We start from the raw sequence: 11,947 nt of genomic DNA, 5'->3' as shown, positions 1-11,947 counted from the left end.
GCAATGGATCTTACACATAAAAGATGAGATTCTGCTCGAACTCTTTAGTGGTTAGCACGTGTAAGCCACACTTAGCATTTGTAGGAGTATTCAATTAAGGTAGTAGTCTGGTAACGTATTTTGAAAATTTCGGATTTCGGTTTTTTACATATTTTGAAAGTGCGATATATTGGTAATATACTGTACAAATTTTAGACCGAAATTCGAAATATTGACGAAATTATAGCACATACATGAAAGCGGCTCGTACTTGCGCGCGCTAAGCCGCTAAAACTTTAAACGCGTTTTTCTCAAAACAACGTTTTTCCGGATGGCCGTCGTGAAAACAAATTTTCTATCTAACGGATTGAGCTGAAATTTAGATATGTTTTTCTACACATCAATAGTTCTGGCGGGCAGTAGATTTAATTTATTTCGTCCCTAACTTTCCATTTTTTAGTCCGATTTCCACTTTAAAAAAAGGCAATTTTCTTACGAAGTCCGCCATTTTGTTATTTTTTGTCAAAATCATTTGATCTTACTACCCGCCAGAACGACAAGCACACTGATTAATAAGCAATTTGTGTTTCAGATGACCACAAGTGACGAAATCACGCCGGCCAGCCACTGTACCTCTTTTTTTGCCACTTGCTGCAGTGTACAAAAATAGTATCAAAACATTAAAAAAAAAAATTTTTGTACACCTTCTGATACCTTTAATAACATAGCAGAAAATCAAACCGATTGAATTTTATTTTCCCTTCCAAAACATGGCCTCAAAAAACGTGTAAGTTACCAGACTACTACCTTAACTCACTTAATTTTGCTCGCGATGTGAGTTTGATCTCAAAAGCAGTATTTGAGCTCAAATAGAAAATTATTTGCCAGTAAGAAGAGTTCACTTATAAGATTAACTCTTAGCCTCCGGTGTATTAATTAACCAAAATTACCATAAATTTTGGGTATAAAAAATATTCTAAATAAATATTATAATGGTAAAAATAATATTAAAGCAAGTTATTAAAAAGAAAATCTATGGACATTGAAGTGAAAATATAGTTTAGTTAGTGCTAGATAAGTTTCTTGAAAAAAAAATTAAGAAGGGTGGTGCCCTAACAAACAAGAAGTGTATATATACAATGTGGAGCAGAATTAATTATGAAAAATTGCCTATAGGAAGATTAATAAGTTGGGTAAATGGCGTCGTACGTCAATCACATTTGGGATTTTTGAACTAGACAGCTGCAGTATACAATAGAACAAACAATGAAGCGCGAAAGGTCAAAATAGGGAATGATGAAGACCCTTTTTCCATCCAAAGTAATAAAAGGGAAATAATAAATAAAGTTCAAAATAGTGAGTGATGGAAATCTTTTTTTCATCCAAAATAATCCAAAAATTTTTTTTTTAGTAAAGAAGTCATTCAGAAAAACAAAAATTGGGTAATTAATTTTGCGCCACCTTGCATTTACGATTATCCTCTGCACTAAGCTTTCAAATGGAAAAGGCTGAAGATTTTGCTGCACATCAACCTATAACCCCATATTTTTAAGTTAGGATAAGTTAGATAAACTGCTTTCAATGAGAGTTTGTTAGCTGATCGCAGAGGCTCAAATTTTCTCTCTATTAGCTAAATTTTTAAATTAGAATGGATTACACCATATACAGAATACATACAAAGGTGGTGCCCATTTCGTACCGTTATTCCGCTTTCAGTAAATTTGACGTGAACTCTGTATATATGTCGTCAGACTTGTGCAATTGATATATTCTTTTTGTAGCTTCTGTGCCCTCTATTTCTCTCATACAACTGCACCAGTGTGACGTCACGCCTCTCTGATTTGCTCAATCTTATATGCTATCCTTCTTGGACAGTTTAGAAAAGTTAAGATTTTATGAGGTGATCGCAAATTGTCCCTCTATTATCCTATAAGTCCTTAAGCCATTCTTATATTTTGAATTCTCTATCAAACCGAGATCTCTGAAGGTTTCTCGAAATGCAGCGCGTTGGAATGGACTCTATCTTTTATATATCCCTTCAGCTTTTATAGCATCTGCTCGGCGGAGTTTACAGCCCTAATTCAATAATTTTCCAAATTCTTCATCTTGAGTGAAACTTTGAACTTCTTAGAGGAAAAACACCCACGTTCTAGTAAAAAACTAGAAATGCAGATACATTAACATTGAGTTCCAATAGAGCACATGCATCGATTTTCTAATGGATGAAACGTATTCTCGCCCAGTATTGAAGGTGCGTGAAGCGTTTGAGAGATGCTGTACGTCGTAAACGGCCGGAAATGTGGGCAAACAATTCTTGGATTTTGCATGATGATAAAACGCGATCGCACCGAGCCTTAATTGTGCTGGATTATTTGACCAAACACCAAGTAAACACCAAGTAACACCAAGTAAATTCACCTGATATGGCCCCGTGCGACTTCTTTTTGCTTCCCAAATTGAAGTTACCACTTCGTGGAAGGAGATTCCAGTCGATAGAGGAGATCAAAGAGAATGCGACGAAGAAGCTGAAGGCCATCCCTTCGTCGTATGTACATATCATAGGTGGGCAAAGCTTAAGCTCAAAGTAGAGGTGCTATAACCACAACACCATAAATTTGCTGATCGAACCAACATATGGGCAGCACTGTAATCAATTAGAGGGGACATACCATAATTCCGGTTTTTCGAAGGAGTTGTTGCGCTTGCACGAACGTGGCGAATTTCCTAACATTGTGTTTTCTGATGAAAAAAATTTCCCAATAGAGCAGTTCATAAACACTCAAAACGATCGTGTTTACTTGACCGAACGCTCATATGAGAATTTGAGCCTACGTATGGCCACTCGAAGCAATTTCCCATCGCAAGTAATTGTTTGGGCCGCAGTTACCACTGATGGACGCTCTTCAATCGTTTTTATCGAGCCTGGTGTCAAAGTGAATGCGATTTATTGTCGGGAAAATGTTTTAGAAGCTGCTTTAGAGCCGTGGACACGCAAACATTTCGGTCGTAGACCATGGACGTTCCAACAGGACTCGGCACCGTCTCATAAAGTTTGTGTGAACCAAGAATGGTTAAAAAATCATGTTCCACACTTCATTTCGTCCACACAATGGCTTTTGAATTCGCCAGATGCAAATCCGATTGACTATTCCATCTAGCCCATTTTGAAGAGCAAGGTGAGGGCTAAAAAATATGCCAGTATGGATGCGCTGAAAAAAGCGATTATTCGAGAATGGGCCAAAATACCTCAAGATCACATTCGTGCAGCATGCAACTCCTTTTTTAACCGTTTGAAGGCTATAGTGGAAGGTGGTCATATCGAGCTCGGTAGTCTAGCCTAAGTGCACTAGCCTGCCATCCCAGAGGTTATGAGTTCGAGTCCCACGTAAAGCACGGTCCTCGCACTTTTCCAATTTTAGCTACTTTCCTATTTTCTAAACAAAACAAAAAACTCATTCCTCAAACTCAAAAGCTTATCCTTTCCATCCTTACTCCCGCACAATAGGCAGCGCACTATTTGCATTGCGGCTGCTAAAACAAGCAAAAACAAAGGAAAGAAAAGCACACAGTTACACACTGCATCAATGGCGCCAGCAAGAGGAAGCGGGCAGCCGCGGTAATAGCGTAGATTGACCACTTTAGCGAAGTGCTCAACCATCTGTGTGATCCTTCTGGTAGAAAAATGTGACACACAGATGACACTCCAAGCAGTAAGAAGGCACTACTTAGGACTGATAGGGGCAGGCTAATCATGTACCCTGCCAGAAATCACATAGATTAACGAAACCGAAACAAGACAAGTCTTGTCGAGGCCCTATGCTCCCGAGAGGAGTGAACAAGAAAAAAAAACAAAAAGCAAAAAAAAAGTTTACGGTATTATGGTATGACAGCTCTACTTTGAGCTTTACTAGTGCGAGCGGTGCACTCAAAACACATAGTCTTACGCTTTTAAAACTAGTCGTTGCTCTGACACCAACGAAGCAACATAAGCATCGACCATGCTGATAATTTTCTTATGCAACAATTCAATAATCCTACGGAGCGAGATACATTTTTATATTGGAACCGAAATAATTGAGTTCTAGAGAAATTTCGGTTGTGTTCATTTTAACCATTGATGCTAAACGAGAATGATGAATGAATTTGATTTGTTGAGAACGTCAAGATATCGATGTTGAAGGTTGTTCAGCAACACATTCCGTCCAGTTTTGGTCTACCAGTCCTTTTTTTCTATCCTCGACAGAACCTGTTTCTCGAATTTCGCTTACCAAACTTTGAATTGTCGACTCATTCGGTCGATTGTTTCCGATATAAGTTGTTCTTAAAGATCGACCATTTTCATAATAAGTTTCAATAATTTTAACTCGTTGTTTTGTCGCATCTGTCTGCTTGATAATTGTCAAAAATGACATAAGACAAAGCCTAGGCCTAGGAATTATTCATTACTAACATCTAGGCGTCAATTTTGAAAGATCCTTTATGTACAAGAGAATACCTGTAAAATTATAAAACAGCTTCAGTTGCTGCAGCAGAAATAGCATTACAGCAGAAATTTTACCCTAGAACTGATTGAAAACCGAAAAAGTATACTTTCATATGATGAATTTATCATTAAAGTAATAAAAACGAGTCCAAAACACTGTCGCAAAAATTTCTATTGAAGAGATACCAAACTTTGGAGTATATGAAACATAAACTCATAACTTTATTCAAAAATTCTTAAGACATATGTATTTTATTAATTATTTCAATAGATAAAAAGTAACGCGTTTAGAGCAAAAAGTTTGTTTTCCCTCATCAAATCATATCACACAATGGTTTCATTATAAGCTCGTAGATTTGCACATTTGGGGGCTGTGAGAGTACATAAATTACGGCGCCTGAAACATCTTCTGGGCGGAGAATCTTTCCATCTACCATCTTTTTCTGGCGCTCTGATATTAGCTCTGTATCCACGAGGCCTGGACTAATGCTCTGAAAGTGTATAAATTAAAAAATATTTAGAATGCAAAAAATGTAAAAGACATAAAATAGGCACACAAAATAACTTAAATAAAAAAGGATATTTTTAAACCGATATAGTGATAAAGCGAGTAGTGAATCGATCTACTAATAAACAAAAAGATCTTTAAAAGTTGGCTTTGTCTATACAACTGGTTTCCAAAATTGGGGGGAGAGTGCGAACGTAGTTTTCCGATTTATCAATTTCCACTTCATATGAAAAATTGTATAGAGGAATTGCCATGACTTCGGAATGGAATGCATAACCTGAGTGCAATAATCTGTACATACGTGATGTAGGAATGAAGTTCAGTTATAAGTCTTAGAGTTCAGTCATAACTGGAAACCTGTAACACTTCGTGGCAAACATATGCCTCCTTTACTTCAGGTCGAAGGTTGAAATCAATATCACGTTTGGTTTGCGTTTTATGCGTATTTCCCTAAAGAAATTTTTTAATGATGTCGTGGAAATTAATGACCGCGGGATCTGACCCCCGATACATAAAAAAAGTCTCTTCTGGATAGAAAAGGGTGAGTACGGCCAACAAATGATTGAATGTTCAGATCGCAAACTGATCACAATTCTGATAAATATTGTTCGTTATTCACGGCCTAATACATCGGAAACATGTTCTTGTCGAACTAGCAGTGGCTGGCCTATGTGAGATCTTTTTACAGATCAGCCACCACTATCTAACCTAACAGTGACTGGAGAGTTCTATATTGGCATCCTGAAGCACGCATCGAGCACGGGCTGATCAAATGCAACTGAAGCTGTCATCACGAGACGATAGTTTCAAACCGCAATATCCAATAACTAAAACAGTTTAGAGTTCCCTAATGAAGATTAAAAGTTGCTATAGTAGTTAAGTTCCTCGAAGTCATATGTAAGAACCAAACACACCTAAGACCTTACATTCGCATAAAGTTAATTAAGCCTGGGTGTTCTATATCCATAGGTAGACCTATGTGACGTAAATACAAGCACAGTCCTCGGTAAGGTAACTAATAAGGAATCCGGGAATACATATTAATGTGTTAATCTCCCACACGTATACCAACTAAAGCCGCGAAATAGGTTCGGTCCCTGAGCATGCAACATTACCATATAAAATCTCCAGGGGCACGTTCCTATAAATCCTTCTTGGATAACTTTTGCTGTCGTACGGTGCTATCGGGTCGAAAAAGATGACATAAATACGCTTTCTAAATTTTCAAATGCTGGCACAGGCTAAGAATTCTAGAATTTCAGCCCAAAGCTCGATAGGCATCGTTTGAAACCACTTAAAACAGGGTGGATACAAACAGAAATTCATTGCATGGATCTCACACGAGTGGACGCAAAAATAAGCTCAAATTTTCACCCGCGATTCGAATCACTTTAAAAATGGTTTATAACTGGTCATGAAAAGTGGATAACTTACGAAGACTTCAAGCGAAAACAGTCGCAATTCAGCCACCGTGAGTCGACGTAAAAAGTGGCCAAACTAGCATTGACGATGAAGAAGATTTCGATTTTTTGGTGGGATTGTCAGAAGACCATTTATTATGAGCTGATCCACTTGGAATCAGAAAACGATTGAAAATGAAGATTTTTAGAAATGTGCCCTTTAACAGACCGTTAAGCGGCTCTGAGCGAATTTGAGGGAATTACCTGATGGGCTGACGTCAAATTGAGATTGTGTTGGTGATTTACGAAAAAATCTACGAAAGGTAATTCATTGCCATCGGATTGGACGCGTATCTGCATATGTGTGAAAAATGATTATGTAAATTTCGGCTGATGATATGATTGTAATATACCAATGTAATATACCAAAAAAAATGCACACAGTCTTCGCTTATGTTTCTTCGTAGCTATCTGAACAACGACTGATTGGACAATAGATACATGCGAAGTGATCGTCCAGAATTCGCTTGCCGAACTCTCAAATGACGTGGCAGCCGAATTTCCCCTCATAATTTTCGTTTTCGCCATAGTTAAAGAGCAAACCTTGTCAATCTATCATCCTTGAAATCATCTATTATGAGCTATGCCAATATGGTCAAACCTCCAATTTCGACTTGTAGTGTCAACTACTGCACCGTTTGACGGAGGTCATCTGTCCCAGAAGTGGTCAACTTTGACAAATAGAAGAGGATCACACCAACGGCAGATCACGCACATCGAAAGAAATTCCACAGGAGCTTCAGTTATGGTTCCGTCTGCGACTGGCACCAAGTGATTACCCAAGTGACTTGTCTCTGGCTAAAGATTTTGCTGACGAGAAATTATCCTCAAGAGAAGCTTACGGAAAATGACTGCCATAATTTTTTGCCAATATGGACGAGGGTTGCTATGAGCGAGACGTAGTGAAATTATCTTTAAAGTGTAAACAAGCATTCAAACACAACAATGCATATTTCATTTAAATCTGATCATTGTAACTGTGCTGTCTTCAATGGCATGCAAAAACAATGGATTTCTTTTTACGGCAAAACTGGAACTCCATTCCACCATTCTTCTCAGCATAAAGGTCAGACTAAACGTTTCCTTGTATAGCAGATTTTCTCTGTTATCAAATCAGAAACTCAGCACTTTTCCAGCTTAGGGATTGCGCTCAGAATACCTTTTTGCAATTTACCTTCTGATAATTTTCCATCAGAGATTTGCACTTGCAGCCCGAGAGGCTGCTGCGACTCGCATAAAAATGTGAATGAAGTCCAGCCCAAGAGGGATTTTATTCCTGTAGGTGGGCAAGTTTTCATCAATCCTCGGAACCAGAGGCATTTTAGTTTGCTATGTATATATGTATCATATATGAAGCAATTGAAAAAGTTCTATTCAACAAAGAAAAACTGCTCATAAAATGTAGATGAAATGGATGTCAGAAATAGATTCAATTCATTACCCCTGAATTTAAATTTGTGTAACACATCAAGGCGCACTTCACAAATAAGAGGAGGAGCCCGATCATGCACGCAATAAAGGGGTGTAAGCTCCAATTATAAAAAGTCCTCCGACTAATTTCAAAATAATCTTTGATTCTGCAGGTCAAAAATCAAGTGATCACTGATTCATTTTAGAAAGGAGCAGTCGAACAAATGGTATTAAAACTTGATGGAGATCTCATTCTGAAACTTGGGGAAATTACTGAACATAACCTCAGCTATTAACTAAAATAAAAAAGTCTTTGCGGATGTTTTTTATAAATTAAAAATCAACATTTTTTAATGAAATTTTGAACAAAAACAAAAATTTCATTCCAAGAAGTTTTAAATAAAGTGATGAAATTACACCCCGTTCTGAAACTTGCGGAGATTACTAGGCATAGGATTAGTTTTCATAAAAATAAAAGGGGATGTTTTTCATAAATGTGAGAATAACTTTTTTTTTACTGAACCTTGAAACAAAAAAATTTTTATTTTTTATTTTTTCCAGAATTTTTGTTTTGCATTTTTTTGAGAAATTTTTTTATAAGTGTCTGAGTTTTTTAATATATAAATTATAAAAATAAAAAATAGAAAATGTTTCACTTTAAATACCAAAACCTCTAACCTTGCACAAATCTTAAAATTATTAAATTAAAAAAGAAGAAAAAAAAAACATTTTACTTCTTATTATACTAAATCATACAAATAAAGTTATGGCAACTCGTAAAGTTGTGAAACATCATTATAGTATATGCATAGTATCAACTATTAACAAAAAAAAGAAGAAAATTGGATTTACGTTGGCGCACTTCCCCAGGCCGTCGAAGAAAGGAGCGCCCAGTGACCTTAGTCGTGTAGCTGCCAAGCCCGGACATTTACAGAGAAAACATCAAGAAATGGAGCTCCATCTTTTCTGCGCTTTCCTGAGAAACAATTTGTGCAGTTCCCCTTTAACAACTGTCAGGGGGATGCCGATGACCGAGTAGGAGGTCTCTGAGGCCAATTCAGTCCCCTTCCTGGCACGCTCATCAGCAATTTCATTTCCCTCAATGTTCCTATGTCGTGGAACACAGATCAGAGAAATGTTACCTGCACAGCCAAGAGATTTGATCTCCTCCCTACAGGAGTTTACTAGTTTCGTTCGACACCATGGCGTCGTCAAAGCCTTAATCGCGGCTTGACTATGGGAGAAAATGTTAATATATCCCTCGCTCCCGCATTCCCTAAGCGTTTTGCATGTCTGCAGGATCTCCAAAACTTCTGCTTGAAAAACACCAGCAGTGTTCGGTAGTTTAAAGGAGATAGATAAATTGGTTGATTTAAAGAAAACCCCTGCTCCGACTACCGATTCCATCCGGGAACCGCCAGTGAAAACAGAGGTGCAAGCTTCGGTGCATATTTTCCTCTCGATCTAATCCTGCCTATTTGGAAAGATTGCCCTAGCACGACTCTCGAACTCTAGTTTGCGGATAGAGAGATCTGTTCGAAGTTCAGAGAAATACGATGTTAACTGCCCAAAAATGCTACCATATTCCTTGAGAGATTTCCGCCATAGACCAAGCATCCACACGTTAAAATTGGCAGAACCACTGCATTGTACATCCACCACAGGACCTGTTGCTTGAGTTCCCATTTTTTATTGAACATAGATTTGCAAGAGTAGAAGGCTATACTGGCCTCTCTTACCCGATATTCAATGTGTAGTTTCTAATGGAGTTTGGAGTCAAGTATCACTCCAAGATACCTAACTTCCGATGAGAGTGAGAGAACGTGGTTTTTTAATTTGGGAAGTCGAAAGTTGGAGGATTATATTTTCTGGTAAATAGTACCAGCTCCGTTTTGTCAGAATTGACTCGAAGGCCGCAAGTAGCAGCCCAGCGTCTGGGTACATCCAGTTAGTGACCTTTCCAAAATCTCAGCCATGACTGAGGGAAACGGTCCCAATACCATCACGACCAAGTCATCGGCGTATGCTATTACCTTAACCCCACCCTTATTATTAGCATTAGCAGAACTTCGTCAATAACAACTAGCCAAAGTAGGGGCGAGAGGACACCACCCTGCGGCGTCCCCCGTTGAACGAATCTAGTGACTTCTTGCCTTCTTGCGACCGCATTAACTTCCCTGTAGCCAAGCAGGGACGAGATCCAGAGCCAGCTAGGTCTTTCCACCTCTAGTTTATCTAACGCAGTGACAATTGACTCCGCGCTGATATTATTAAAAGCACCTTCTATATCTATGAAATAATTACATTAAAAAACAAATGTTGGTTTGCCATTCTTTTGAGATGCTTGTTTGTGATGGATATCTTGGCCTATAGTGTTTGCGCTTATTTGACCTTTGACCTTTATCATCACAACTTGGGACCATTACTTCTCATTTTTACAGTGAAGGTTACATCTATTGCAGTTCTCATAAATCTAACAAATGTTTCAATCTAAAATACGAAAATAGTGCTAATAGTTGACCTTTGACTTTTAATATATCGCAATCTGGTATTTATTTTTAATTTTAACGTAAGCATTTTTCGCTCAGGATTCTCAAATCTCAATTAACCTTGAGTTTAATGACTTTTTAATTTAATCCATTTCTATTTTACTTTAATACAAAATTTCCTGCTGAATATTTAAATTAACTCTCCTACCCACCAAAGTAGCACAATTTATTTTTATCTCACTTTTCGCTCGATTCCATTTGAATTTCACTTTTACTGCACCACATTTAAGATCTGAGTAAATTGAAATTTAAATCCTGCCTCTCCGAGTACCTCCCCGCACCCCCAATCCCACTCACCGTCACCTTAACACGCGTGCCCAACTCTTTGAACTCTTGACGATAAATCTCGTTAATCGCAGTCAATGCGAACTTGGTGGCTGGGTAAATGTTCAAGGTCGGCATGTGGCCCGGTACCACCGGCACCTTGTGTCCGCAAATGCTATTTATCAGTATCACATGACCATCGATGCGATGCGCCCGCATAGCAGCAAACACATGTCGCGTACAATTGACCACGCCCATTACATTCGTTTGCAGCATCTCTTGCACATCATCCTCCGGCATGGTAGCCAATTGCCCAGTACGTAAGCAACCGGCATTGTTGACCAACACATACACCGGTCCATGGTCACGAATGATGCGCATAAATGTTGCTGCCACATCCTGTGCATCGGCAATGTTGCATTTAATGGCGTGAAGGCGGGCGCGCTGCTCGGCGGCGGGGAGCTCTTGACGCAACGCCTCGACGCGCTCGAAACGTCGCGCCAAACCGATAACAATTAAGCCGGCAGCAATTAGATCGCGCACAATGGCGGCGCCAATGCCCGAACTGGCGCCGGTCACCACCGCCAATTTCGACTTTAATTGCTCCATTATTGTTTTAACGTCAAGATTGAATTGAGTTTAAATTTCGCTGATTTCTTTATTTTTTTTTTTTGCTTTTTTTGATTTTTGTTCTTTGGTTTATTGAGATTCGCGCAACTACTGTGCTCGCAACCGACTCGGGCGGATATGGTAGTTTTACTGCAATGGAAACTTAACGCGCACTACTTTTTAAATACAAAACAAAAATTTACGTGCAAAATGTTGTGTAAGGCAAATGGAAAATGGAAAAAAAAAACATTATTAATCTCGGGCTTGTCATTCGCGTAACCACGAATGCCACAAAATAGCTTTGGAAGCTGTAATACTCGTAAACATTTAATCCGCCGCTATCAATTTTCACAATTACTTACATATCAGTGACTTCACATCACTTTTATGTAAGTGGGTAAATGGGTAAGTGGGTGAAAATGTGCGCAAACATTGATGCGAAGAATTTCATGAAAAGCAATAGAAAATGCAATAGTGAATTAAGTATTTTTATAAGGTTCGAGATGCAGTTGGGATAATGCATACAAAGATACAAATATTAATAATAAAAACACTGTGCAACACATTTTTGTAGGGTGAGAAATTCCGTTGCAAAACAATGGCGTCGAGGGAGTATATCAAAACCCCCATTGGGTGCGACCCATACAGCCATTCCAAATTAAACGAAATGTGATGCTGCTGCAAC

At 38.5% G+C, this 11,947-nt stretch overlaps 1 protein-coding gene across 1 annotated transcript; it reads right to left on the bottom strand.

The window, feature by feature from the left end:
- Positions 1-4,748: 4,748 nt before the first annotated feature.
- LOC129237599 (farnesol dehydrogenase-like) lies at positions 4,749-11,426 on the bottom strand. Its single transcript, XM_054872433.1, has 2 exons — positions 10,687-11,426; positions 4,749-4,953 (listed from the first exon to the last, which is right to left on the bottom strand). The coding sequence occupies exons 1-2, from the start codon at positions 11,260-11,262 to the stop codon at positions 4,777-4,779; spliced, it is 753 nt and encodes a 250-aa protein (XP_054728408.1). The 5' UTR covers positions 11,263-11,426; the 3' UTR covers positions 4,749-4,776.
- Positions 11,427-11,947: the final 521 nt, after the last annotated feature.

Source organism: Anastrepha obliqua, chromosome 2 (assembly GCF_027943255.1).
Source record: "Anastrepha obliqua isolate idAnaObli1 chromosome 2, idAnaObli1_1.0, whole genome shotgun sequence".
NCBI classification, from domain to species: domain Eukaryota; kingdom Metazoa; phylum Arthropoda; class Insecta; order Diptera; family Tephritidae; genus Anastrepha; species Anastrepha obliqua.
This window is presented reverse-complemented; position numbering and strand designations above follow the sequence as displayed.